General features: G+C 58.3%; 4 protein-coding genes across 4 annotated transcripts; 2 read left to right on the top strand and 2 right to left on the bottom strand.

The window, feature by feature from the left end:
* Positions 1 to 1,994: 1,994 nt before the first annotated feature.
* On the top strand, positions 1,995 to 5,309 carry LOC120762480 (T-cell surface glycoprotein CD3 epsilon chain). The gene is made up of 7 exons (XM_040084922.2): positions 1,995 to 2,203; positions 3,284 to 3,304; positions 3,568 to 3,582; positions 3,772 to 3,972; positions 4,249 to 4,401; positions 4,688 to 4,734; positions 5,032 to 5,309. Exons 1-7 carry the CDS (start codon positions 2,155 to 2,157, stop codon positions 5,086 to 5,088), a joined length of 543 nt encoding a protein of 180 aa, XP_039940856.1. The 5' UTR covers positions 1,995 to 2,154; the 3' UTR covers positions 5,089 to 5,309.
* Positions 5,310 to 6,410: 1,101 nt separating this feature from the next.
* Positions 6,411 to 8,026, bottom strand: LOC120762651 (T-cell surface glycoprotein CD3 delta chain-like). Its single transcript, XM_040085255.1, has 5 exons — positions 7,896 to 8,026; positions 7,395 to 7,601; positions 6,960 to 7,091; positions 6,762 to 6,802; positions 6,411 to 6,608 (listed from the first exon to the last, which is right to left on the bottom strand). Exons 1-5 carry the CDS (start codon positions 7,966 to 7,968, stop codon positions 6,546 to 6,548), a joined length of 516 nt encoding a protein of 171 aa, XP_039941189.1. The 5' UTR covers positions 7,969 to 8,026; the 3' UTR covers positions 6,411 to 6,545.
* A 1,233-nt stretch (positions 8,027 to 9,259) lies between these two features.
* On the top strand, positions 9,260 to 17,535 carry ZW10 (zw10 kinetochore protein). Its single transcript, XM_040085254.2, has 16 exons — positions 9,260 to 9,376; positions 9,822 to 9,956; positions 10,429 to 10,530; positions 10,678 to 10,755; positions 10,855 to 11,014; positions 11,196 to 11,345; positions 11,741 to 11,932; positions 12,122 to 12,285; positions 12,470 to 12,652; positions 12,835 to 13,073; positions 13,808 to 13,879; positions 14,493 to 14,662; positions 15,214 to 15,344; positions 15,589 to 15,720; positions 15,926 to 16,128; positions 16,302 to 17,535. The coding sequence occupies exons 1-16, from the start codon at positions 9,260 to 9,262 to the stop codon at positions 16,420 to 16,422; spliced, it is 2,349 nt and encodes a 782-aa protein (XP_039941188.1). The 3' UTR covers positions 16,423 to 17,535.
* Positions 17,536 to 17,617: 82 nt separating this feature from the next.
* On the bottom strand, positions 17,618 to 22,097 carry TMPRSS5 (transmembrane serine protease 5). The gene is made up of 12 exons (XM_058423370.1): positions 22,022 to 22,097; positions 21,719 to 21,826; positions 21,423 to 21,545; positions 20,966 to 21,149; positions 20,625 to 20,738; positions 20,418 to 20,461; positions 20,179 to 20,340; positions 19,468 to 19,647; positions 18,850 to 18,948; positions 18,531 to 18,673; positions 17,810 to 17,962; positions 17,618 to 17,660 (listed from the first exon to the last, which is right to left on the bottom strand). Exons 1-12 carry the CDS (start codon positions 22,095 to 22,097, stop codon positions 17,652 to 17,654), a joined length of 1,395 nt encoding a protein of 464 aa, XP_058279353.1. The 3' UTR covers positions 17,618 to 17,651.
* Positions 22,098 to 25,928: the final 3,831 nt, after the last annotated feature.

Below are 25,928 nucleotides of genomic sequence, written 5' to 3'. Positions count from 1 at the left end.
GATCACTCGCCTGAGGTGTTCATAGGTGGCTCGAAGGAACGAGGGCCATTTGTTCGGCAAAAAAAAAGCTGCAAACGATCCTAAAAGGAGCGGCCCAAAGCTGACAGTCCGTGGCCGCAGTGCGGGCCCTCATCCAGAGGATGGAAACGTCCCACCAAACACAGATACCTGCCCTAAAATGATTTGATTGGGAGCCTGGTGCTTGGGAAGTTCTTGAAAAAAACCAAGTGGGAAATGGGTCCAGCCCGGCCGTATTCCAGGCACAGCTGGGGAAACGCCGCGGTGTTCCACGAGTGAGAAATTCCGCGGGACACGGAGCGTTCTGCGGGAGGCACGTTGTGAGCGTGGGGAACCGAGCTGAGCCCGTGTGCCGCCAGGGTGAGGATGTTCGCATCCGAGGGCTGTAAATCCCTGTCCGTGCCCTGTTGGTGTCCGGTTCATGACCCCGGGATTCATCCCGGGTCACCTTCAGCTGCGCCTGGTGCCGGTTCCCTTTGCAGGGGTGCAAGGGGAGGGTGCCCGAACCTCTGGGTGTTTTGGGGGGGGGGCTCCCTGCAGCGATTTGGCCATGGAAAAACAGCGCTGAGGCTGTCAGCTCCCCGGATTGTCCCCGGAACAGAGCAGGGAATCCTGCGTGTGCTAACACATCCCTGCTAAGAGCTCCGGGGCACCAAGGATTTTCCCGGGAATGATTTGGCCCCGTGTTAGCCCTTCATTGCTTCATCTCCCCAGATTTCCACTCGGGTACTATTCCAGCGTCTCACCTCCTTTTGCTTCCTTGCCACCGTGAATGTTTGTCACGCTGGGGCTTTGTTCGGCTTGTGTTTAAATTTTAGCAGCCAATTTGCTGCCTCTTCCTCATCCTGTTTCTGCACAGGGCTGCGAACAGCCCCCGTTCCCACCTTTGCCTGCAGACTTTTGCCAATCTTCATCTTCTTTCAGAACATGTGGACTCCAGCTTTTAAGAGAAAAGTCCCTGGCACGCATCTCAATTCCCTGATGCTCCACTGGGAAATATAAAGTAGGAAAAGAAAGCCCTGACGGCCCAAAGGGAGCACCCCAGTAAGGGAAATGGGGCACAGCACCATTCCTTGTGCCCATGCCAGCATCCCCGGGGGCAGCGGAGCCTGGGATGGCCCTGGCGGGGTCCCTCGGGGGTCCGAGCCTGCCCCCAGCCCCGGCTGGCAGCGACCGTGCCCTGCGTGCGGCGCTGGCCGCGGCAGGAGCCCCCTCTAGTGGGGCCAGGCCACTTCCAGGGCAGGGGAACATCCCAAAACTGCTGCCGGGATAACTCCGGGAGAGCCGGTGCGGAGGGCAGGGGAGCGCAGGGAGCCATGGCCTCGGCTCCCTGCCCGTGCTGAGCTGGGTGCTGAGCTTTGGATCCTTGGTTCAGACCTGGCAGCGCCTGGAAGGGACCCGCAGGGAGGATGGAGAGGGGCTCTCGGTCAGCAGCCGTGGGATAGAGCAAGGGGGAACGGGTTCAAACTGCCAGAGGGCAGGGTTAGAAGGGATGTAGGGCAGGAATTGTTCCCTGGGAGGGTGGGCAGGCTCTGGCACAGGGTGCCCAGAGAAGCTGTTGGCTGCCCCTGGATCCCTGGAAGTGTCCAAGGCCAGGTTGGACACTGGGGCTTGGAGCAGGGACAGTGGAAGGGGTCCTTGCCATGGCAGGGGTGGCACTGGGTGGGATTTAAGGTCCCTTCCTCCCAAACTATCTTGTGATTCCACGTGAAGTCGTTTGCTGCAGTTGGAACTTCTCAAAACTTCTCAAACCCTCGCTTTGAGAAGCTGTTGGGAAGGTCCTGACGGGGAATTGGATTCCAGCTGGTTTCTCTCTCCTGCTGCTCCCAGGGCAGCTCCAGGAGCTGTCCCGAGCCCTGCAGAGCTGGTGCAAGCAGAGCATCCACCCCTCGCTGGCGGTGACGTCCCATGAAGACATTTTGAGCCTCCACACTTCCTGACCTGGGCTTATTTCACGTGTCTGGGTCTGCCTCGGCTGCTCTGGAAGGAGTGAGTCCCTAAGCCCTGCTCGAGCCGGTGACAATTCTGGGAAAAACAATCCTGGGCCTCTTTCTAGAAAAGCCACCGTGTTCTTTCCTGCCACAGCCGTGCCAGTCTGATGTGGTGGAGAGGAGCAGCAGGAGGAAGAGCACGAGGATGAGGCTGGAGCGGTCCCTGCCCCTCCTGGGGCTCCTGCTGTGTGCAGGTGAGTCCCCAGACCTCAGGCAGCTGCAGCCGGTGCAGCTCGGTGCGGTGCGAGCTGCAAGGTTCCACGCTCTGCATTCCGGTTTTCATCCTTTATCCGGGCGCTTTTCCTAAAGCGTTTCGCGATCCTGGGTAGAAAACTTCAGGCTTTGGGGGGGATCTCAGGGGTGCGGTGGCAGCTCTCAGCCGAGCAGCTGGAGTGCCCCGCTGGTTCAGGATGAGGAGCAGAGCACCCGTAAAGGCTCTAAAGAAGCCGGTAATGAGGAGAGATAAACGTGCCGGGTAATCTATCGAGAGCTGTTACAGTGAGACTGCGACTGCCCCGCCAAAGTGCTGCCAACACCAATCTTTGCCAAGATAAGAAACGTCGTTTGTCAATGGCCTGTTTTTTTGGGTTTTTTTGTTTCTTTTTTAATCCCCCCCCCGATTTAAATTTGTCTTTGTAAAATAAAATAAATTAAAATTAAAAAACCAGGTCACCTTCTCTCCAGCCGAGTCCGCTGTCTGTGGAATTCAAACCTGCCATCGCTTATTTACGTTACTTTTTGCAAAAAGACAGATGTCTTTAAAGGAAATCACCAATCTGATTGACACCTCCTAAAAACTCTCTCTGTAATATTCCAGCTCCAGAACCTCCCATGGAGCAAGTTGTTTCCCACAAGGCAGAAAACCTCACACAGATAAAGTTTTGCAGCGTTAAATCAACAAGCAGCGAGTTCTCTTGCAGAGGACAGAGGTTCTCACCAGGGTTTCCCAGCAGTGTTTGCTCCATGACAATAAAGCAGAATTTTGGAGTTTGCACCTCGCAATAACAACCCTGGTTTTTTCTGAGCTGGGTTGGAAAATGATTCAAGTTTCCATTCTGCGTTGGGCTGTGTTAAAAATGTCTTCCAAGTTCAGAACAACATCCTGTCTCGCCACCAGAACGTTTCTGGTGCCTTCAGCACGAATGTGGGATTGTAAACATCTCTTTCAAGCTGCTGAGTTCAGAAAGGAGGTCCTGGGAGTAGGAAAGGTGTGATACCTGGAGCTCAATTACATAACATTTCTTAATTTTTTGTTTTGTTTTGTTTTTTTGCAGTTGGCACCACAGCTCAGCAGGGTAAGTGCATTTTACCGCCATCCTTAGCTATTTATTGTGCTAAAAAACCCAAATAAAGACTAAGAATCAAATAGAAAGATTTGAATTTTGTAAATATTGCAGGATAGGAAAAGTTCACAGTTCATTAATTGACAAGTGATCTCACTGATTGGAGAAATTGGTTCTTAATTATGACCAGCACTGGGCGTTTCCAGCAGCACCAAGCAGTGAGGCAATGGTGAGATGATTTTTTAACACTCTTTTTTTTTCTTTCTGTTTTGCAGATGAAGAACTGGAGGGTAAGTGATTTTTACCTGCAAAATATTGGCATCTTTAATACTAATCTTTAATAAATACTAATCTTTAATACTAATCTTTAAATACCTTGAGTATTTAGTGGGATATAAAGCCTGTAGATGACTAAAACCATGTAGAAGTATTTGAGTTTTGCCCTTGGTTTCCTCTCTCATTGGTGTGTTCCTCCCAAGGGGAATTCCTGGTGGAGATTTCTGGCACCACGGTGACAATCACGTGTCCCTTTGAGGATGATGGCATCCAGTGGCGCCTGTCTGGGAAAACAGGGGACGTGGAGGAGAGGAAGTTCATTATCAGGGACCACGACAGCACTCCTGCCAACCTGAGCTGCTCCTTGGGTAGTAAGAACCTCCAGCTGTACCTGAACGCCAGAGGTGAGTGCAGACCCCTCACCCTGCGCATTCCAGGGGCAGGTTTTGGGCACTGACACTTGTTTTTCGGCGCTGGGGTGGGTGAACGCGGCACTGCCGAGGCCATTCCCGCTCTGCGTGGGCAGTGGAAGAGACCCAGAGCCCATTTTTGGCAGAAGGAATCTCCCCTTTCCTCTCAGTTTGCCCTTTCCCCCTCCCAGCCGGCTGCAGCCCCGTGCCAGCCCTCAGCTGAGCGAGCCTGGGCTGGCTCTGAGCACCCCCTGCCCTCGTCCCCTGCAGTGTGTGCCAACTGCGAGGAGCTGGACGCCCTGACCGTGGCAGGGATCATCACTGCAGACCTCCTCATCACGCTGGGCGTGCTGATCCTGGTCTATTACTTCAGCAGAGGCAGGAAAGGACGGGCCAGCTCTGCTGGGGACAGTCGGCCACGAGGTGAGAGCCGTTCCAGACATCCCTGTGCCATCCTCTGAGCTCCCAGCTCCTTATCCCCACTGTGTGACGGGTCCCACGTGTGCTCTCCAGGCTGCCTTTGTGCGGGGATGGGAGTGGCTGCTGTGCCAAAGCTTCCTGCACGCAGGAACCCATTTCCCAGGCAGAAGTTCCTTCTTTGAGAGCTCAGAATAAATCCATGCGAGCTGATCCATGGCCCTGGGATCAGCCTGGAGCTGCTCGTGGCAGGGATCCCCAAGCATTCCCCCTCTCTCTGCCTCTGTTTCAGGTCAGAAGATGCAGCGTCCTCCCCCTGTCCCAAACCCGGACTATGAGGTGAGGACAGTCCCTGGGGTCCATCCCTGCTGGCTGGGGGGGGACAGCCAGGGCTGGGGCTGGGGCTGGGGCTGGGGCTGACAGCCAGGTCATTTATCCTTGAGCATCCAGTCAAGCTCCGAGTTTTCCAGGCAGTGGAGGAAAAAGGTGGTGAGGGTGCAGCCCCTTTTCCTGGTGCAGGGAAGCCTGCTCAGCCCAACAGTGGGCTGGGAGAAGCTTGGACCACTCTGGGTGTACAGGGCCTAAATTTTGCTCCAACAAGGATTCCTGAAAGGGGGATCTCTGCTGTTCCCACAGCCCATCCGCAAAGGCCAGCGGGAGGTGTATGCGGGCCTGGCACCCAGGGGCATCTGAAATTCCCGGGATCACAGGCTGGAACCAGCAGCACTGGGGCCAAACGCTTCTGCCCAGCTTGTTCCCAGCTCTCTGCAGCTCCGCTGAAGCTCTGGCATTTTGGGACGAGCCAGGTGGCCACAGGACAAGGATCTGCCATCCCACTCCGGGGTGTGCTTGGGTTTGCCGTCAGGGAACAGAAACGAGCACACTGGCGAGAGATTTCCTTCCCATTAAAGGACTGCAGCCTCACTGGTGGCTCCTGGTCTCCTTTTCCCTCACGCTTCTCTCTGTTCCTGTTGGTTTTCCCTCCAGTTTAATTTCTGCTGAGTGCCTCCTCTTGCTTCTGGAGGTTCCCTGGGCTGAGAGTGGGTCCTGCTCGGGGGGATTTTCTCTGAGCTCGTCCTGCTCCCACCCTCCCAGCCTGCCCTCCGTGTGCAGCCAAAGCAGCAGAGGCAGGCAGTAAAAACCCCCCAAAACGACTGTGCGGGGTGAGAAAGGCCCGTGGGTTGTTTTGATGCCTGTTTCAGGCTGAGCTGGCCCCTGAGCAGAGGAAGCAGCAGCAGAGCAGGGGCTGGGGGTGGCTGAGCTGCAGGAGGGGAGGCGAGCCCCAGCAGCGCCGCAGGATGCGGTTTGGAGGCACAGCTGGGTTCGTCCGCCACAACAGCCCCCACACCCCGGCAGGAGATGGGGAGATACACACAGCACCACCCCCCAGCAGCTCCAAAACCGCTCAGGGCCACCCTCTCACCTGCTGCTGCTGCAGGGATGTCTGCTCAGCCCACCAGCGGGGTGGGAGAGGCTTGGACTGCCCTGGGTGTACAGGGCCTAAATTTTGCTCCAAAGAAACCCTAAATTTTGTTTCAAAAAAACCCTAAATTTTGCTGCCCAGTGCTTCTACTGCCATTTTTGGGGTACATCAATGTACAAGTTTGCCCAGGTTTGTTTGCCCCAGCCGGTGCCATCCCACACATTCCTTCTCTCAGCAGGATCAGCATCAGTGGCAACAGCTCTGCCTCTGTGCTTACCTGCACCAGGGGAATATTCCTTTGTCCTTCCAAGGGTGGGGTGAGGCTGGCTGGCCCTGTCTGGTGTCTGTGTCCCGTTTTGGGGACTCAGACCACGTGAGCTGCTTCTGCTGGGGCTGGGGAGTGGAGACCAGTGGCCAAATCCCACCCCATGTGCACCTTCCCGGTGACCAAATCCCACCCCATGTGCACATCCCCAGTGACCAAATCCCACCCCACGTGCACCTTAGGAGACACCAGATCCCACCCTGTGTGTGCCTTCCCTAGGACCTGGACACAACAGACGGAGCAGAGAGGCTGTGGGACAGGCTCATCTTTAATGGCAGGAGTACAGAAGTGCAAGAGGTTGTGGAATGAGCACAGGGCTGCAAGCAGCCCATCCTGGAGGGGCCTCCAAGCTAACCCAGCACGCTGACGAAGGCAGTCTCAGAGTCTCAGAGTTTTCCCACTTCATTTGCGGGCACGGGTGGGAGCCAGCCGGCTGTACTGCTCATCCTCCCGCTCTCTGAGGGGCTGGGAGGCGGAAAAAAGGAGACATGAGCCAAAACTGTATCTGCCCAGCCCGGGGAGGGTGAGCTGGGTCAGCCTTTGGCAGGATTCTCTCCACCCTGAGGTGAGAGTGGGCTGCAGGTGCCCCCACACACACAGGGGTGCCCCCACACTCACCTGGTAGAGCTCGTTGGCGATCAGGTTCTGCCTGTCGGAAGCTGAAAGAAGAAAAGTCAAGTTCAGGGATCAGGGGAGCCATGGGCAATGCGGGGATCACTTACAAACAGACCCAGCAGAGCTGGCTGCAGCCCCTGGGTGCCACACACAGCCCCCAGAGGTGCCAGGCACAGCCCTCGGGCCCCTCCCGTCCCTCACCTCGTGACGTGTGTCCCCTGTCGTGGCCGGTGATGCAGTACACGGCCACGGCCAGGAACAGCGTGGCCACGACGTCGGCAATGACGATGCCTGAGATGGTGGGAGCGTCCACCTCGATGCAGTTCTGGCACACTGGGAACCCAAAAGGACACGGACACTGAGGGCAGGGGCACATCCAGCTCTGCCAGGCCAACGGGGAGCAGCTGGGTTTGCTGGTGACCCAGGGCAGTGGCACAAGCTGCCACGTGTCCCCCACACCCAGAGAAGCAGATCACTAAATAGGGTTGAAGAGCTGTCACAGTGACACCACACGCAGAGGAACCTGCAGCAAACCGGTGGGGACGCTCCCAGATGGGGGGAAATTCCCTCCAGACTGGGCTTGGGTGCGAACTCCGAGCAGTTGTGGCTCTGGAAAAGCAGGCGTGCGACACTTACTGCGATAGTGCACCTGGAGGCTTCTCCTCTGGCCTCCTGTTTCACACACGTAGAGGCCTCTGGGGTCGTCATAGACCCCGCTCAGGGGCAGCTGTGCCTCGTGCCCGACGGCGCTCCCATCTTTCCACCAAGTGACGTTTTGGTTGCCTTGGCCTCGCACACATTCCAGGAACACCTTCCCGCTGAACTCCTTCACGAATATCTGCCCTGTGGAAGGAGGAGGGAGCAGAGAGCCTCAGCTGCGAGTTACCACAGCAGCGCGGAGCTCGGAGCTCCTTCGCGGGGACGAAGCATCACATCGGGCTGTCCCAAAAAAAAACCTCTGGGCAAAGCAGGCTCCCCCATCCCTGTTGCACCGATTCCTTTTTCCCCACGTCGACATTCCAATCCTCCCCCGGTGGAAAACCTCACCGAGCCTTGGGGCTCCTCCCCAGCACCCCCCCAGCACGTCCCGGAGCCACGGCGAGTGTCCGGGCACCCACCCCACCGCTGCGAACTCACCTCGGACCCCGCAGCTGGCCAGGGCCAGGCTGGCCAGCAGCGCCCAGGCACTCGGGAGCTTTCCCCGGGTCATGGCACGGCGGTGGCTCTGTCCCCGCTCGCAGGACGCGGGACAGAGCTCACCACAAGGCACCGCCCGCCCGCGGCTGCGTCAGGTACCGGATGCCGGGGGCTGATGCTCCCTCCCCCGGCAGCCGCGGATGGATGGGGCAGCCTGCCTCCTCACCCCGGAACAGCCCCACAGCCGTGCGAGGGCAGCGAGGACGCGGGGGGCTGGGCTTCGGCTCCTCCAGCAGCCGGGGACCCTCGGCAGCCACGGACCACCGGGAGTCAAGGACCGCCCGGTCCCTGGACAGCCACAGAGCACAGCGGCATCCAGGGAGCACCCGGCATCCACAGAGCAAACCCGGCATCCAGGGAGCAAACCCGGCATCCACGGAGCAAACCCGGCATCCAGGGAGCGTCTTAGCATCCAGGGAGCAAACCCGGCATCAGGGAGCAAACCCGGCATCCAGGGAGCAAACCCGGCATCCAGGGAGCCTCCCGACATCCAGGGAGCACCGGGCATCCAGGGAGCCTCCCGACATCCAGGGAGCACCGGGCATCCACGGAGCAAACCCGGCATCCAGGGAGCACCGGGCATCCAGGGAGCAAACCCGGCATCCAGGGAGCGTCTTGGCATCCAGGGAGCGTCTTAGCCTCCACGGAGCAAACCCGGCATCCAGGGAGCCTCCCGACATCCAGGGAGCAATCCCGGCATCCAGGGAAAAATCCCGACATCCAGGGAACAATCCCGACATCCAGGGAGCAAACCCGGCATCCAGGGAGCACCGGGCATCCAGGGAACCTCCCGGCATACAGGGAGCAAACCCGGCATCCAGGGAGCAAACCCGGCATCCAGGGAACATCCCGGCATCCAGGGAGCCCTGCAGCAGCTGGGGAGACCCCAGGATTTCCATGTCCCTCCCCGGTCACTGTCCCCCTGAAGTCACAGATCGCCAGTATCCACTGGTGTCCCATGCAGTCACAGAACCCCAGTATCCACGGGTGTGTGTCCCCAGCATCCACAGATTCCCCCCACACCCGCTGTCCCCTTTCCCCCGGCATCTCCGTGTCCCCACACCCGCTGTCCCCGATCTCCCCGGCATCTCCGTGTCCCCACACCCGCTGTCCCCGATCTCCCCGGCATCTCCGTGTCCCCACACCCGCTGTCCCCTTTCCCCCGGTATCTCCGTGTCCCCACACCCGCTGTCCCCGATCCCCCCCGTGCCCGGTGTCCCCGCGCGGTCTCGAACCCGCGTCCCGCCGATCGAGCTCCGCGCCGCGGTCCCGTGTCCCTGGCGGCCGCCGTAGCGCGCGCAGCGATGGCGGCGCGGGCGGGCTCGCTGGTGGCGGCCGTGCTGGCACACTCGGGCCGGCTGGACAAGGAGCACCTGGGAGCCCGCGTCGGGCGCCTGTCCCGCCGCGTCGAGGAGCTCAAGGCAAGGGACGGGGAACGGAGGAGGCGCGGAGGGAGGCGCGGGGCCGGCGCTGCGGCGGAGCCGGTCGGGATCGGGTGTGCAGCCCTGGGTCTGCTCGGGTGTGCAGCCTTGGTTTGGAGCGGGTGATCAGCCCTGGGACGGCTGGATCAGGGTGTCCCAGCCCTACGCCAGCTGGATCCGGGTGCCAGCCTTGGTTCAGCCCCGGGTGCCCAGCCCTGGCTTGGAGCGGGTGCCCAGCCCTAGGTGAGCTGGATCCGGGTGCCAGCCTTGGTTCAGCCCCGGGTTGCAGCCCTGGTCATTCTCTGAGTGCCTAGCCCTGCTCAGGGGGTGCCCTGCTCTGGTCTGGGATGTCCAGCCCTGCTCCATCCTGTCTTTCTTACCCCATCCTGGCGATCCTGTCCCTCTGCCCCCGAGGTGACGCCATCCTGCTGCTCGCTGTCCTCAGGGAGAGGTGTGCACCATGATCAACAAGAAGTACAGCGAGTTCCTGCCCAGCATGCAGAGCGCAGAGGAGCTGGTGGCGCAGGTGGAGGGGCTGGCCAGCAACATCGACCTGCTCAAGGCGGGCATCGAGAACGAGGTGACTCCGGGGGCACATTCCATTCCGTTTCATCCCAAATCTGGGGGCCCCACCCCATCGTGGGGTGTTTGGTCACAGCCGCAAACCTGCCAGAGCTCATGGTGGGGTTTTGTGGTTTGTGGCAGAACTCGATGATCCTGGGGGTCCCTTCCAGCTCAGGGGATGCTGTGGTTCTGTGACTAAGATCCCTGGGTGATATCAGCCCTAAAGAATGCCTTGAGGTGACGCCAGGGTGTGCATTAGCAGCTGTCATTAAGGGATTGTCACTCCTTTGTGGGTGTAAAAGTGTGTCACAGTGTCCTTCAGCCTTGGCTGTGGCAGGGGCTATGACACTGGAATAAAAAGGTTGGAGTTTTTTTTTCCTTCTCACTAAATTATTCTATGAACAGAAATAAATGACAAATGAAATTTACGAGGGAAATGTACGTCCTAACAAAGGCTGTCAATGAACTGAAACCTGTTGTTGTTTTAGGTCCAGCGAGATCTGGACGTCGCTGTTGCTGAGTTCACAGAGCTGAAGCAGCAGCTGGAGAGGGACACGCTGGTCCTGAGCGTCCTGAAAAAGCTGCAGGAGGTGAGGAGAGGGAGCAAAACAATCCTGCTCCTCAGTGTGAGACATTATCCTGGGCTTTGGATGTGTCTGTAGCTTACGCATTTGGGTGGGTGTCTGCAGCGTGAGGGCAGAGCTGCAGTGACACCCGCGTGTGCGTGTCCTTTGCAGTTTGACACGAGTGTCAAAGAGTGCGGCTCTGCCCTGCTGGAGAGGCAGTACGTGACGGCAGCTCAGCAGCTGGAGAAGGTACCTGTGACCCCTTGGCAGTGGTGGCTGAAGCACGGAGGGTGGTTCTCACTGGAGAGGGCAGCCCTTACCCGAGCTGTGTTTGCCGTCCCACACCAGGCACGGAGCAGCCTCAGGAGCCTGGAGTCCCGCAGGGGCTTTGAGCTGAAGATCCTGAAGGCCCTGGGCACAGAGCTCACAGTGCAGACACAGAACATGATCTACCATCTCGGGGAGGAGTGGCAGAAGCTCATTGTGTGGAAGCTTCCCCCTTCCAAAGGTGCTCACGGGGGGTTCTTTCACTCCTTCTGCCCCAGTGGAGTGCCTGTTTTCACCTGCGAGGTGGCACAGGCAGTAAAACTGTTGGGCTGAGGGGCTTGATCGAGCTCTTGCTCTGGGGAGGGGTAGATCTTTGCTCCTGCTGTGACACCCTGACAGCCCTGGGTGTGGTTTGTGTGCAGGCAGCAGCAGCCTGGAGGCCGTGGTGCTGTCGGAGCTGCACTTGCACACGGTGCTACCCCAGGACGAGGACGCTGCTGTCCCACCCGTGGCTGCCGTGCTGCAGGCCTTGGCTGTCCTGGGAGAGCTGCACTCCAAGCTCAAAGATTTTGGTAAGACAGACCCCAGAAACAGCTCCAGTAGCTCAGGGGGTTGGTTCAGGTTTGTTTTAACACGGGTAGTGAGATCCACTTCACTCCAGCAGTACACTGGGGAACTTCTTCCTCTCTCCACTGAGGTGAATACTATAGCTCTCATTAATAGGAAAATATTTATCCCATTATCTACCTGGGCTCATTTCTCCTGTCCTGACAATTCAGTGTACTTTTGATCTATGTGGTTTCACAGCCTGAGCCTGAAGAGTTTCACCTCATTAATAATTCCCTGATAGAGCTGATCAAGGGATTATTCCTTCCACTTCTTTCAGTCTCTAAATTCAGAATAGTCAGGGCTGGACCTCACTGGAGCAATCTGCTGTTGGAAAACCTCTGTTTTTCCCTTTGCTCAGGCCACTTGTTGCTGCAGTACATCCTGAAGCCGCTGATCTTGCACCCATCTCTGCAGCCAGTGCCAGAGGAGCAGCCAGATGTGTTCGTCCTGAGGTTCAGGTCCCAGGAGCTTGCCTTGGACGAGTCCTCTCCTATGGAGGTGTTCGACAAGATCAAGCTGGTTTTTGAGGTTCTGCACAAATACCTGCTAAGTAGGTAGTTCCTCTCTTTTGGAATTAGTTATGATCAGTGACTTGTTCATTTAATGAGGGTTTTCTGGAGTATATGATTGTTAATTAGCATTTTGTGCAAGGAAAATGGAGGAAAGGCTTTTGGACTGATGGAGGGTCTGGCCCAGGAAGCAGCTGTATTCAAATCCATTTATCTTCTCTGGGATGCAGGTGTGCCTCTGGAGCAGCCTGGGGAAGGCAGAAAGGAAGGCAGAGTCACCCTGGCAGAGCTGCTGGGGGAGCTCATCTGGGAGGAGCTCTCAGACTGCCTCATCCACAACTGCCTGGTGAACTCCATCCCGACCAACAGCAGCAAACTGGAGCAGTACAAAGAGGTGGGTCCCAAAAAGCCCCTCAGGTTTGAACATGGAGCCCAGGCACTCCAGTGTGTTGCCAGTCCAGTGGTTAACGCCCTCCAAAGCCTCGTTCATCCTTTGCTTTCGGCTTTTATCCCCAGTTTTACTTTGTTCCCCGATTTTAGGAGACTGTGCTAACATAGAACACATCTGCTCTCCTCAGGTGATCGAATCCACAGAGGAGTTTGAGAAAGCCCTGAAGAGGATGCAGTTTTTGAAGGAAGACACGACTGCCCTGCTGAAATACGCCTGCAATGTCGATTCCCACTTTGCCAACAAGAAGTGCCAGGATGTGATCATGGCAGCCAGGAACCTGATGACCTCCGAAATACACAACACTGTGAAGGTGACTGGGAATGCCTCACACGGCTTTTCCACTTGGAAAACAATCCCTAAATATTTTTTGACACGGCTGCAGTGTTGTGTTTATCTTGAGTCTTAGATCTCTGCCACTCAGTGCTTTTTAATCTTGCAGATTCTCCTTTCTGAGCTCTAAATTCTGTTACCCTCTCTCTCGTTCTCCCTTAGATCACTCCCGATTCCAGCGTAACCCTCCCGGCGCTCCCCGATCCTGGGTCAGGAGACCACCTAAAAATGCACAGACCCTCCAGCCTCCTGCACCATGGGACAGTGAATTTGGGGAGCGAGAGCAGGCTGAGCCCCTTCACCCTGTGCCTGCCCACCTGCCGCATCAGCTCCTCCGTGCAGCAGCTGGTGGAGCTGGCTTATCACACCCTGCTGGAGGCCACAGCCAGCACGGACCTCTGGTAGGAATTGTTTGGCATTCTTCAGTTATGATTATTTAGCAAATCAGTATTCATTTGTTCAGTAACTCGTGTGTCAGCCTCTGGCAGCACCAAGCATCTGGTAACAGGTTTAAAGAGTAGGAAATACTAAAAATTGGACTCGGTCATTACTCTTGTTTTGGCTGGAGGATGTATCCCTGGGTACAGGGCAGGAGACTGCTGCAGGCTGTTCCTTCAGGTTCAGGTTTTTAGGAAAATCAGTTGTTTAGAAAAATCAAACCCATCTCTTTTTCCCAAAACAAAGTGCTGGCCTCTCCATGAGCAGAGTTCTTGCTGTCTGAAAGCAAAGAGCTCCAGCCCTGCAGCTGGCAGGGCTCTTGGGGAAAAACAAACAGGATCCACGTCAACTCACCTTCAACAAGCCGAGACCACAGCCCTGAAGCAGGAGAGTTGCCCAGGTGACAGCTGCCCTCAAGGGGCAGAGAGAGGGCTGAGTGTTCCTGCACACCTGGAGGGGCAGGGACAGTGTCCCCTTTGTTCCGGGCTTTCACGGGTCTCCCTTGCACACTGCACCTCAAGGTCACCACAGGCTTTGGGAGTTTTCCAGAGCGTTGACAGTGCTGTCATTGATCCTGACAATCCCCTCTTTGTGCCGGTGCTTCACTGCTCACAAAACCTTGTTGTGGGGCAGGCCGAGGGTCAGCTGTGAGCAGGACATTAATTCCAGGCTGACATGAGCCCTCTTTGCCTCGTAGCTGTGTGCAGCTCTTCGACTGTGTCAGGAACATCTTCCAGCTCTTCTATGAGGTGGTGCCCACATACCACAGGTGAGTGTGTCCATATTTCCTGTTCTGAGGGGGAATTCTGCTCTTGGAACAGTCCCACCTGTCCACTGCAGCCATCAGCAAAAATCAGCTGTTCAATCTCTCCTTAAACCATACCTGTGCAGAGCAGGTGCTTGAGAGTTTTGGTGTTGTCTGTCTTACGATGAAGGGTGTGGGTGAAATTCTCACACAGCTGTATTTGTTTCCAGCCATGTAGCTTTGACCCCAGATTCAATGCACAGATTTTTCATGATGTTTTTCCTGTGAAAAAAGGGCAGCAGTGCAGATGCAACGTCCACAGTCCTGTCAGAGAACTTCTTTTCCTCGCCGTGACTTTGCTCTGACAGAATGTATTCCTGTTTGAAAGTGCATGGCTGTAAACAGTGTGGGGTAACACAGGGTTCAGATGCCTCAGTGCCACTTCAGACTCTTCTCCTGCCAGTTCCTGTGGGGATGTGAGAGGTTAAATGTTTTTGCTGTGATGTCGGTCAGGCCGTGCCAGCACCATCTGCTGACAGACCCTGCGTTTCTCTAGGACGCACACAACCATTTTCTTTTTTAACAGAACCAGCTCTAAATGAACCCATTTCTTCCTTTTCCCTCCTTGCTGGGCCAGGGAGAACCTGCAGAAGCTGCCCCAGCTGGCTGCCATCCACCACAACAACTGCATGTACATCGCCCACCACCTGCTCACCCTGGGCCACCAGTTCCGCTACCGCAGCACCAGCGTGCTGAGCAACGGGGCTGCCACCTTCGTGGACCTGGTGCCTGGCTTCAGGAGGCTGGGTAACTTCCCACCTTCCCCTCTTGAAATGTGCCCGTGGCTCACCTGGGAGTTCCCCCTGGCAGCTGCTGCGGGGTGGTTTCGTGGAGGGGTGGCCGCTCGCTCGCTGTGAGCAGTGGGTTGGTGTTTTTTGGACAAGCGGCAGAAATGTTTTCTGAGTTAGGAAGTTTTGGAACCCGTGTCTTCCCAGCCCCGAGAACAGTTCAGTATCCAGCAAGATGCAGCACTGTGTTTTGGGATCTGCTGCCTGGTCCTTTGGTGTTTTCATTAGTTATCATACAGAAATAAATTCAGGGATCAGTCTGTGTGAGCTAACAGGAGTCGTCCACGATTCGTTCTGCTACTCTGCTTTCTTTCCAGTGGTGTTGTAGCAACGCAAGCTGCACAAGAGCTCACTGGTTAAACTGGCTCTGGGAGACTGTTTGCAGGCTGGAAATCTGATTAGAAATAGAACATTATAGCAAGTTTGTTATTCAGCACTTACAGTCATAAATAGGCAGAGCAAATTTAGTAATTGCTTAATTGCTTCTCTCTGCTTGTTTTGCTCCTGAAGGGATGGAGTGTTTTCTGGCCCAGATGCGAGTGCAGAAGGGAGAAATCCTGGAGAGGCTCTCCAGTGCCAGGAATTTTTCCAACATGGATGACGAGGAGAATTACTGTGCAGCAAATAAAGCCATAAAGCAGGTAAGGAAGGCAGAGGAAGAACATCCCAGTGCCTGCCTGGGGAGGGTGCAGTGTTGTCATCTCAGCCCTGACAGCTGTGGAACAGCTAAAAAGCCATTTTCTGACGGGGTGGTTTGGGGAGTTTTGTCCTGGGCTGTGTCTTTAGCAGGATTGCTGCACTGTTTCCCCCCATTTGTACTCGGCTGATCCCCTGGTGCCTTTCCCAGGGTTCTGTCTGGTGTCACACTCAGCTGTTGCCTTGCAGGTGCTGCACCAGCTGAGGAGGCTGGGCATGGTGTGGCAGGATGTGCTCCCTGTGAACGTGTACTGCAAGGCCATGGGGGCCTTGCTGAACACAGCCCTGGCAGAGATTGTCACCAGGATTGCTGCCCTGGAGGTAACGGCCATGGGGGGTGCTGGGGACAGCATTTGTCACCTCCAGAAACTCTCCCCAAAATCACGTTTCAGGGGAGCAGTTCATGCACACAGAAATTGCAGTCGTGTGTCCGTGGGAAACGTTCACAATCCAAATTTCGCATTTCACTTGGCTCACTCCAAACATAAACCTCACTCCTGCTCTGTGGATGTTCTCCCCGCTCCAGGATATCTCTGCAGAGGATGCAGACAGGCTGTACTCACTCTGCAGGATCATGGTGGAGGAGGGACCCCAAGTTTTCACCCCTCTGCTCGAAGAAGACAAAAATAAGAAGTACCAAGAGGAAGTTCCAGTCTATGTGCACAAGTGGATGACATTCAAGGAGCTGATGATCATCCTGCAGGCCAACCTCCAAGAAATCGTGGATCAGTAGGTGTTTTCCCTTCCAGCTGCTTCTCCTGAGCTGTGGCAGGGAGCTGGAGTTCAGAGGAGAGGCAGGAGCTGCTGACCAGGGGCGGGATCAGCTCCTGGCACAGGTGCTCGTTGGAGGTGCCATTTCTGGGCGGGTTGGTGACACCAAGCTCTCCCTGTTCCCCGTGCAGGTGGGCAGATGGCAAGGGGCCTCTGGCAGAGGAGTTTTCGGCAGCTGAGGTGAAGAGTCTGATCCGAGCCTTGTTCCAGAACACGGAGAGGAGAGCAGCAGCCCTGGCCAAGATCAAGTGACTCCGGTTTACACCTGCAAGAGCAAACTGACACTTCCAAATATTTTTATTTTAAATCTCACCTTTATTGTTTGTACTGGTCTGAAAAACTTTGGGATGGGGTAAGTGGTGCCTGGAGCTTGGCTGGGGGAAAGGAACATTTCCTGGCTCGGTGTCTGTGTAAGCTCACCTCAGGCTGGGCTCAGGGCTCGGCTGGGACTCCTCTGTGCAGTTCCACATCAGGGGGCCTGCAGCCCCTCTGTGACCTCCTGTGTCCCTCAAAACACACATGGGACCCTGAGAGCTTTAGACATCCCTCCAGGAAGGGCCAAACTTTCCCACCTCAGCTTCCCCTGAGGAGCAGACCTCAAGGGAGAGACACCTTGGAGAGGGATGTGGGCAAAGGAGATCCTGTGCTGAATGAACCATTGGTCAGGCCTCAGGGTTTCTCACAAGTAGGAATATTCTCTTATTTCTCATGGAAAACGTCTTCAAACTGATTTAGAACTTTTCAAAGTCTCTTTCTCAAGTGTAGAAGCCAGTTCAGCTCCTTCATTTATGTTTCTGTTGGCTGTGAGCTGTGTGACTCTGGTGTCTTTCTGGTGTCGTATTTTCTGTCCTTTAAGAATGATGAGAGAAATGGAAACGAATCAAAAGGGAATGAAAGGTGCACTCACAGCACTCTCACAAAAGGCTGTTTGACACTCGGATTATTGTACATTGCTTTTAACTGATAACCTCACTGAGAGCATTCACTGAACTCAGCCCAGAGCCCAAGGTGGAGCGCTCGTGGAGCAAAGTCCTCCCTGCCCTGTAGTGCTTAGAAGAGTTTCAGTCAGAGATTAATGTTTTAATCCGTTGTCTTCTGTTGTCTCCTTGTCATTGGCACTTTTGTCCCACTCCTGTTCCATTTCCAGGTGTTTGTGCAGGGGCTGTGGCTTTTGTGTCACCCCAAAACCCCTTCTGTTTTTATTTCCCCCCCCTCCGAGTGTTCCCAGAACACTGGCATCTCATGGGATCCCCCTCCCCTCCGAGCACAGTAATCCAAAAACATCTATTTTGAAAAACACTTCTCGCCTGTTGATTGTTCACAGAATTGTAATTTGCTATTTTCTTTAATAAACTATTTATACTGAGCACATCTGGGAGTCTCTTTGGGTCACAGTGAGACAGGAGGAGCCGGTCCTGGGCTGTTCTCCCCTTGTGGGCACTGCAGAGGGCTGCTGCGTGGAGTCTGTCCTTGCCTGATTTCTAGTGGATCTAACAAAATCCATAAAAAGGAAACGGGAAAAGCAATCAGTGCCGTAAAAGAGGTTGTCCTAAAGGCTTGTTCATCCAGGGAAGGAGTTCAGCAGGATCCTGGGATTTGTCTGAGGAGCAAATAAAGCTGGGCACAGAGCTGGGCTTACCTGTGTGACCCGGTGGATCCAGGGCAGCAGCTGAGCCACGTTGGTGTACACGCCGGGGTGGTTGGGCTCAGCACAGCCCTGGCCCCAGCTCACAATTCCCACCAGGCGCCACATGGATCCGTCCCAGCACACCAGAGGGCCGCCGCTGTCCCCCTGCGGGCGGGTCACGGCCTCACAGCCTGCCTCGGCTCATCCAGTGCCACCCCTGCCGGGTGCCACCGCCCCGGGCTGCTCCAGACCCCGTCCAACCCGGCCTTGAGCCCTTCAGGGAGCGTCCAAACACCAGGACAAACCTCAGCCTGTGCCTCTCCAGGAGTGTCCCCAGGCTGTCCCCAGGCTGTCCCCAGGGTGTCCCCAGGCTGTCCCCAGGCTGTCCCCAGGGTGTTCCTCAGGCTGTCCCCAGGGTATTCCCCAGGCTGTCCCCAGGCTGTCCCCAGGCTGTCCCCAGGGTATTCCCCAGGCTGTCCCCAGGGTGTTCCCAGGGTGTTCCCCAGGGTGTCCCCAGGCTGTTCCCAGGGTGTTCCCCAGGGTGTCCCCAGGCTGTTCCCAGGCTGTCCCCAGGCTGTTCCCAGGGTGTTCCCCAGGGTATTCCCCAGGCTGTCCCCAGGCTGTCCCCAGGCTGTCCCCAGGGTATTCCCCAGGCTGTCCCCAGGGTATTCCCCAGGCTGTCCCCAGGCTGTCCCCAGGCTGTCCCCAGTCCCCTCCCTGCTCCCAGCCCTACCTGGCAGGCGTCCACGCGTCCCTGCAGGTGTCCTGCACACAGCATCCTGGCCGTGAGCTCACCCTTGTACACACAGGAGCTGTTGCACCTCCGGGTGCCGATCAGGGGCACCAGGGCCTCCTTCAGCGTCCCGGCCACCTGTGCTGGGGACAGGGACAGAGGGGAGGCAGGAGGGTACGGCCCTAAGGGATGGCAGTCCCAAAATCCCTATGGCCCGGCCCTGGGATGAAGGCAGGGAGAGCATTCGGAAGGGGAGGGGCTGCTCGGGGCAGGGGAAAGGCTCCGGGCGGTGCCGAGGGAGGGCTCGGGGGGAGCTCACCTTGCTCAGGTGAGGTGTAGCCCCAGCCCGACACCCAGCACTGCGTGCCCTGCAGCAGGTCCTGCGGGGACGGCGGCAGGCACGCGGCTCGGATGGCACCTGCGGTGACAGGGCCAGCTCAGAGGGGACAGCCCCGGCAGGGACGGGCTGCGAGCCCTCAGCCTGGCCCGGCGATGGCAGAGGCTCCTGCTCCGGGAGCTGGGGCACTGCAGCTCCCACGGCCGGCCCCGGGCACGCTGAACCTCCCCCGGGCCAGCCTGGGCGTTCTGCAGGAGCGGCAGGGACAGGGAACGGGGCTGGGAGCGCCCCGGGACAGGGGGACGTGTCCCTGCCGTGGTGGGGATGGGACTGGCGGAGCTTAAGGGCTCCTTCACACCCAAACCGTTCTGGGATTCTGGTTCTGCCGGAGCTGCTGGTTCTGGCAGGGTCAGGAGAGGCTGGGCTTGGGCAGCTTTTCAGTGTGGGTAGGACAGAAAACCCCACAGAAGGACAGGACAGCTCGGGATGGCACCAGGGTGGCACCAGGACACACCGGGATGGCATCAGGACACATCAGGACACATCAGGACACACCAGGACACACCAGGACACACCAGGACAGCCCCAGCCCTTCCTCACCTGAGAAATTGAGGGGCACTTGGAGCCTCATCAGGGCGATGTCGTAGTCGAGGCTGCTGTCGCTGTAGAGTGGGTGGGGAATGATTTCCCGAACCGGCACCCCGGCCTCGGGCTGGAGAGAGCCGTGGGTGACAATTCCAGCAAAAACCAGCCAGGCTGGGGCTGGGGGCTGCCTGAAACCGAGCACAGAGAGCCGGGATGGGCACAGGGAGCTGGGATGGGCACAGGGAGCTGGGATGGGCACAGGGACCAGGGATGGGCACAGAGAGCCGGGATGGGCACAGGGACCAGGGATGGGCACAGGGATCCCAGGTTGGGCACAGGGAGCTGGGATGGGCACAGGGAGCCGGGGATGAGCACAGGGAGCCGGGATGGGCACAGGGAGCCGGGGATGGGCACAGGGAGCCGGGGATGGGCACAGGGAGCTGGGGATGGGCACAGGGAGCTGGGGATGGGCACAGGGATCCCAGGTTGGGCACAGGGACCAGGGATGGGCACAGGGATCCCAGGTTGGGCACAGGGAGCCGGGATGGGCACAGGGACCAGGGATGGGCACAGAGAGCCGGGGATGGGCACAGGGATCCCAGGTTGGGCACAGGGAGCTGGGGATGGGCACAGGGAGCTGGGGATGGGCACAGGGAGCCGGGATGGGCACAGGGAGCTGGGGATGAGCGCAGGGAGCCGGGGATGAGTGCAGGGAGCCGGGGTACCTGTGCACGCAGTGAGCTGCCGTGAGGATCCACTCGGGGGCCAGCACGGAGCCCCCACAGCGGTGCCGGGAGCCCTGGCACACACTGACCTGCCAGGGCCAGCGCCCGGGGGCCGCGTCTGTGCCCCCCACCACCCTGACGGCCCCCGCCTGCAGCCCACACTCTGCAAGGAACGGGGGAGAGGAGCTGCAGCATCCCGGCACAGATCCCGGGGACGCGGGGCCGGGGGGAATCACTCACCTGAGCACTGCAGAGCCACGATCCGGCCGGACTGGCAGCTGCTCCTGCGTGGGAGCAGGGCTCTGCTCAGAACAGGCTGCAGCCCTGTGCTGGTTCTAACACAGCCCAGCTCCCCGGGGCCGTTTGCTGCGCAGCACCCGCACATCCGTGCGGTTAAACCCGAGACAAGGCTCCCGCAAACCCTGGCGGCCCCAGGGCTGCGCTTACCTGACCTGCCACATGTCCTGCAGGCTGCCTCCCTGCCGGGGTGTGGCCTGCAGGAACCGCTGCCCCGCACTCACCCGGACATCCCGCAGCTTCACCCCCTGCTGCCGGGTCATGCTGCGGGAGCGACAGCCGGTGTCCCGGGAGGGCTCGGGAGTGTCACCCTGCCGCGGGAGTGTCACAGCCCCGCGGCTCTGCCAGCTGGGAAAGGACCCTCTGGAGCTGCTCCTGCAGGTCCCGAGCCCAGCTTCCCCAGGGAATGGTGTGCCTGGCAATCCCCCAGCCCTCAAGCGGCGGTTTTTGCCAAGCCCATCCACCCCCCATGGAAAGGATGCCGTGCCCACCTGAGGTACCCGAGCTGCTGGCAGAGCAGGGTGCCCAGGGAGGGACCCCAGTGCCCGTGGCACACCAGGAGCCAGCCAGGATGTGCTTCCAGCCGTGCTTCCAGCAAGGAATTCGCTGTGCTGATCCTGAAGGACACTGAAGGCGTTCCATTGCACTGTGAGCTCCCTCCCCCCGTGCAGGGTCCTGCACGGCCAAAGCAGGGAAAAACCCCACCCTAAACCCCAGAAAAAATAAACTTGAGGAGTTAGAAACTCTAAATGACCCCAGGTAGCGGGGTCACAGGCAAAGGAATCATGGAGAGTTATCTTTGATCCCCCCGTGCAATGAACCTGAGGGGCTCAGCAGGACTTAAGAGAAAAGCAAAAGGGCCAAATGCAGCAGACGTTGATTTTTCGAGCCTCTTTTCAGCCGGGCTCCCCTCTCCCCACCACTGTGCCATCAGCCAAAGGTGCAAACCTGTGCTGGGAGCCCCGCGGACCACGGGCTCCTCCTCCTCCCCCTCCTCACACGCTGGGATGACATCCAGCCCCTGCTCCTGGGGGGAGCCCTGTCCCGCCGGGGGCTCCTTCACCCGCTTCACTTCGGGAGACAGAGAAGGGGTGAGGGTGGGCAGCACCCAAAGGTGCCCCGAACCGGGCACAATCCTGCCCGCAGCAGGGGAGATTGGGCTGAGCAGGGAGCTCCCAGCCCACCCCTGGCACCCCGAACTCGCGGTCGGGGTGGCAGCGGGGCTGTCCTGGGGGGACACTGACCCAGCAGCCACGTCCCAGCCGCCGTCCCCGCCAGCAGCCCGGCCAGCCCCAGCAGCAGGAGCAGCCTCCTGACGGGGCAGGGAGCCCCAAAGGACAGCTCAGCAGGATCTGCAGGGGGGCACAGAGGCTCAGCGTGCTCGGTGTGCCCCTCACAGCCCTCCCAAGCCCCTGGGGAAGCTCCTGAATGGTGCGCTCATCTCCAGGGCTCACCTTTCCTGCAGGAGCAGCTGAGCTGAGCCCTGGATTCTGCCCCAGCTCAGGACCCAGAGCCCTCCCAGTCCCCAAAGGCCACAAACGGCTCACCTGGCGTGCCCTGGGCAGGGCAGTGTCCCCGCTGCTCCCCTCCTGGGCTCGGCCATCCCGGGGCTGTGCTCGGCATCCTCGGCGTGCTCTGGGCTCTGGGGACTCTGCTCAGCTGGGACCCGGCTCTGGGGACAGAGCAGAGCCCAGGGCAGCCCTGGGATAGGAACAGAGTCCAGGGCAGCTCTGGGGACAGAGCAGAGCCCAGAGCAGCTCTGGGGACAGAGCAGAGCCCAGAGCAGATCAGGGACAGGAGCAGAACCCAGAGAAGCTCTGGGGACAGAGCAGAGCCCAGAGCAGATCAGGGACAGGAGCAGAACCCAGAGAAGCTCTGGGGACAGGAGCAGAGCCCAGAGCAGATCAGGGACAGGAGCAGAACCCAGAGAAGCTCTGGGGACAGGAGCAGAGCCCAGAGCAGATCAGGGACAGGAGCAGAGCCCAGAGAAGCTCTGGGGACAGGAGCAGAGCCCAGAGAAGCTCTGGGGACAGGAGCAGAGCCCAGAGCAGATCAGGGACAGGAGCAGAGCCCAGGACAGCCCTGGGGACAGGAGCAGAGCCCAGGACAGCTCTGGGAACAGGCCTGCCTGTCTGGGGAGGGGATGATCTCTGGGATCTGTGCCCAGCACTGCAGGAGCCGAGCTCGGGGCCCCAGGAGCCAGCTCAGGTTCCTGTGCATGCGCTGAAGGTGCTCCCTGTCCCCAAACCCCCCTTCTGCTGCTGCCAGGGCTCTGCAGTGGCTCAGCTCCATCCCCTGCTGCTCCAGGTGTCCCAGGGGGACTCTCCTGTCCCTCTCTGGGGCTGCACCGAGCCAGAGCAGCAGCTGTGGGGCTGCCTCAGCCCCCGGAGCCGTCTCCCACCTGCTGCCCCCCCCTTTCCCACGTGAGGAGCCCCAGGAGCTGCTGAGGAGGCGGCTGCAGCTCCAGCCAGCCCTGACAGCAGTGGGCTGCGAGTCCTTCGGGGATCAGAACTTCCTAAAGTAGGGAAAAACCAGAGGGGAGCCTGGAGCTGCTTTTTAGCACCCCCATAGCGCCTGCCAAGAACCTGCCGGCTGTGCCAGGGGAGGGACAGGGGAGGGACAGGGGAGGGACAGGGGAGGGCTGGTGGGGCCCCATCACTCAGTGAATCCTCCCCGCCATCAGCTCCCCCAGGGAATCTGCCCCACCTCCCCTGGAGCTGGATTTTGCCCGCCTGGAGCGCAAGGGGAGCAGCAGAGCTCGGGCAGCAGCTCTCAGCTGGCTCCTGATCCCCCAGGAAATTTTTTGCTGCTGAAAGAGGAGTTCCCAACCCATAGCTGGGCCGTGTTGGGGCAGGAGATGATTTTCAGTGCAGAGCAGAAATCCCTGGGGCTGCTGCATCCCCTCATCCTTCTCTGCCCCAAAACCCAGAGTAGCTGAACAGACTGGAAGAGCTGTCCCATGGAATAAAGGCTTTTTTCCCCCCTTACTCCTCCATCCCTGGCAGACACAGCTCGGCGCTGCAAGCACCAATGAATTTTTAATGCTATTTAACCGAAGAGTCTCCCATGAATGTTTCATGGCCTGTCCTGCAGGCTCCGGGTGGGGGTTTGTGCTCTCTCTGAGCAACACCAGGTGTGTTGTGGCACAAACCCGCCCAGTGCTGGGCAGCTGCTGTGCAAACGGAGGGGCTTGGAATCGGTTTGGATTTTTTTTTTTCTCCAAGCTCCCTGTCTCATTTAGAGTTTAGGCCAGAAAAGCTGCAAATATCCCCCAAATCTCACCTTGCCTCAGTGCCTGACCCTCTCCCTGTGGCTCCGGAGCTTCCTGAGGACTGTAGATGGTGCTGGAGCACCAGTGGGAAAGGAGGGAAGAGCCCAGGCACAGAACCCAGCCTCTGAGCATCCTCTGCCAGCTCCTGAGGGCGCACAGGAGGGGAGAGACTCGCCGTGCTGCTGGACCGGTTCGGGTCCTCTCCCCTCCCAGAATCTGCCAGAAACTCAACCCGTTCAGAGCTAAACGAGGATGAAATAGTTAAAACAGAGGCGCGAGCACCGCCAGCAAAGCACAAACACCTTCCCCGCAGCAAAACACCGAGAGCGAGGGCTGGTGCTTGCGGGGAAGGGAGGAACCAGGGCAGGTTCCAAAAGGATTCGTCAGGAAGGGGTTAAAAAGCCAGGGCGCATCCCTCAGCCCGGGCTGCCTCGCTGCCCTGAGTCACGCTCTGCTCGTCTCTCCTCTCCGAGCTCATTCCGGAGGTTCGATATTTCCATCCTCGCCTGCAGGGAGAGCAGCGGCCGAGAGGAGAGCGCTCTGCTCTGCGAGATCCGCACGGGCGCACGGCTGGGGAGCGGGGGAAGGGGAGCGGCAGCAAAGCCCCTTCCTCCCATTTCCATGGCTTTTCGGCAGCAAAGCCCCTCCCTCCCATTTCCATCGCTTTTCCGTGGTTCCTGAGCGCAGCGCAGCAAAGGGAAGCAGCAGCAGCGGCGCCAGACCCTGGTCCAGGGGGACCTGGCACGTTGCAGAGGCGCTGCGAGGCAGCAAACGTTCCCTTTGTCACTTTTTGACCTTCCTCCCGTGGGAACAACCTTCCTTGTCCCCCTGGGAGCGGCAGCGGAGCACAGCTGTGCGGGAACCAGCCAGATGTGGGCTGTGCTGCAGCCCGGAGCTGACCGGGTCAGGGCTGCGCAGCGCGGGCGGGACGCGACCGCGGCTTGTGCAAGAGCGCACACAAACTCTCTCCAGTCCTTCTGCCGAAACCGGCAGGAAAGGGTCCATAATCTGCTCATAAAACTCTCCCGGTGTTGCTCCCGGTTCGGAGGTCTCAGAGCAGCTTTAGCAGCCGCTTGCCGAGCTCTGTTCGCTTTAATTCTGTCTCAGCCTGCGCTGATGGCTCCATCCTTTCCCTTGGAAAAGCCGAGCCCTTCCTCGGGGATGTTTCACCAGAGCGGTGCCGGGACAAGGCGGGGATGGCTTCAGACTGACAGGGCAGGCTGAGGTGGGATTTGGGGAAGAAGTTCTTCCCTCTGAGGGTGAGGCTTTCTTTCAGAGAACAACAAGTGAGCTCCACTCCTGTGAGGTTTAGTCCCTAAATGCGAGGAGTGAAGTTAAAAGGGAAAAAATCCCGTAAACCTGAAAAATCTCTGTGCTCACCCCAGAGGGGATTGTGGCATCAAAGGGGAGCTGCTGTGTGGACAAGAGGCACAGGCAGCTCATCCCCTCCCCAGGGCTGCTCTTCCCTCTCCTGCACCATTTCCTTCCCCACCTCATCTCTTCCTCCTCTCGTCTCCTGTCTCATCAAAGCCCCTGTCTGTGAGATAAGGGAACCTGCAATGAGAGAAAAGGCCCAAAGCAACAGCCCGAGCCCTTCCTGAGCCCGGCAGGACTCTGCCCGACCTCAACGTGGAGAATCAATCCTGTCGTGTGTTTTCCCGGCAGTCCAAATAAAGAAAATATTTTATTAAAAAAGAAAAAAAAAAAACAACAAAGGAAAGATGAAGAGGAATTACTAATAAGCTCTGAAACAGCCTTCCAAAGCTCCCCACCTCAGGCCCAGGGGTGAGCTGTTGTGAAGGAAGGGAGTTTGTTCCCTTTAACGGAGGCAGGAGCAGCTGGCTGTGGGGTGAGTCCCAGGACAGGCGCAGTCTCCACTCCGGGCACGGCTCCTGGTGGATTTTCCTGCTCCATCTCCCACTGCAGCACAGGCAGAGCACACCCCACCCCCTGGCCTGCTCCAGCCTCCCTCCCGAGGCAATTTGCTGGGTAATGGTTATGGAGCTGAGAAGGCAATTTCAGCAGAACTGGAATTGAGCGGAGGCGCTGCTATAACCCGATACAATAATTTGTTTAAAAAGCAGCTGGCACCGTGTGAAGCGGAGACAATTTCCAGGCGGTTCCCTGCAGGGCTGGTGCCAACCTCCCCAGAGGCAGGGAACGGGCACACTGCTCCCGTCCCA

Source organism: Hirundo rustica, chromosome 23 (genome assembly GCF_015227805.2).
Source record: "Hirundo rustica isolate bHirRus1 chromosome 23, bHirRus1.pri.v3, whole genome shotgun sequence".
Classification (NCBI taxonomy): Eukaryota; Metazoa; Chordata; class Aves; order Passeriformes; family Hirundinidae; genus Hirundo; species Hirundo rustica.
This window is presented reverse-complemented; position numbering and strand designations above follow the sequence as displayed.

Coding starts and splice junctions, on each gene's coding strand:
- LOC120762480 (XM_040084922.2), top strand. CDS start 2,155: ATGAGGCTGGAGCGGTCCCTGCCCCTCCTGGGGCTCCTGCTGTGTGCA. Junction 3,973..4,248: donor GCTGTACCTGAACGCCAGAG/GTGAGTGCAGAC, acceptor CGTCCCCTGCAG/TGTGTGCCAACTGCGAGGAG. Junction 4,402..4,687: donor TGGGGACAGTCGGCCACGAG/GTGAGAGCCGTT, acceptor CCTCTGTTTCAG/GTCAGAAGATGCAGCGTCCT.
- LOC120762651 (XM_040085255.1), bottom strand. CDS start 7,968: ATGACCCGGGGAAAGCTCCCGAGTGCCTGGGCGCTGCTGGCCAGCCTG. Junction 7,092..7,394: donor CCTCCAGGTGCACTATCGCA/GTAAGTGTCGCA, acceptor TTGGGTTCCCAG/TGTGCCAGAACTGCATCGAG. Junction 6,609..6,761: donor TCGCCAACGAGCTCTACCAG/GTGAGTGTGGGG, acceptor TCCGCCTCCCAG/CCCCTCAGAGAGCGGGAGGA.
- ZW10 (XM_040085254.2), top strand. CDS start 9,260: ATGGCGGCGCGGGCGGGCTCGCTGGTGGCGGCCGTGCTGGCACACTCG. Junction 11,015..11,195: donor GAAGCTTCCCCCTTCCAAAG/GTGCTCACGGGG, acceptor GTTTGTGTGCAG/GCAGCAGCAGCCTGGAGGCC. Junction 15,721..15,925: donor CCAGGATTGCTGCCCTGGAG/GTAACGGCCATG, acceptor TCCCCGCTCCAG/GATATCTCTGCAGAGGATGC.
- TMPRSS5 (XM_058423370.1), bottom strand. CDS start 22,097: ATGCCGAGCACAGCCCCGGGATGGCCGAGCCCAGGAGGGGAGCAGCGG. Junction 21,546..21,718: donor GGCTGGGACGTGGCTGCTGG/GTCAGTGTCCCC, acceptor TGTCTCCCGAAG/TGAAGCGGGTGAAGGAGCCC. Junction 20,341..20,417: donor CGTGGCTCTGCAGTGCTCAG/GTGAGTGATTCC, acceptor CGTTCCTTGCAG/AGTGTGGGCTGCAGGCGGGG.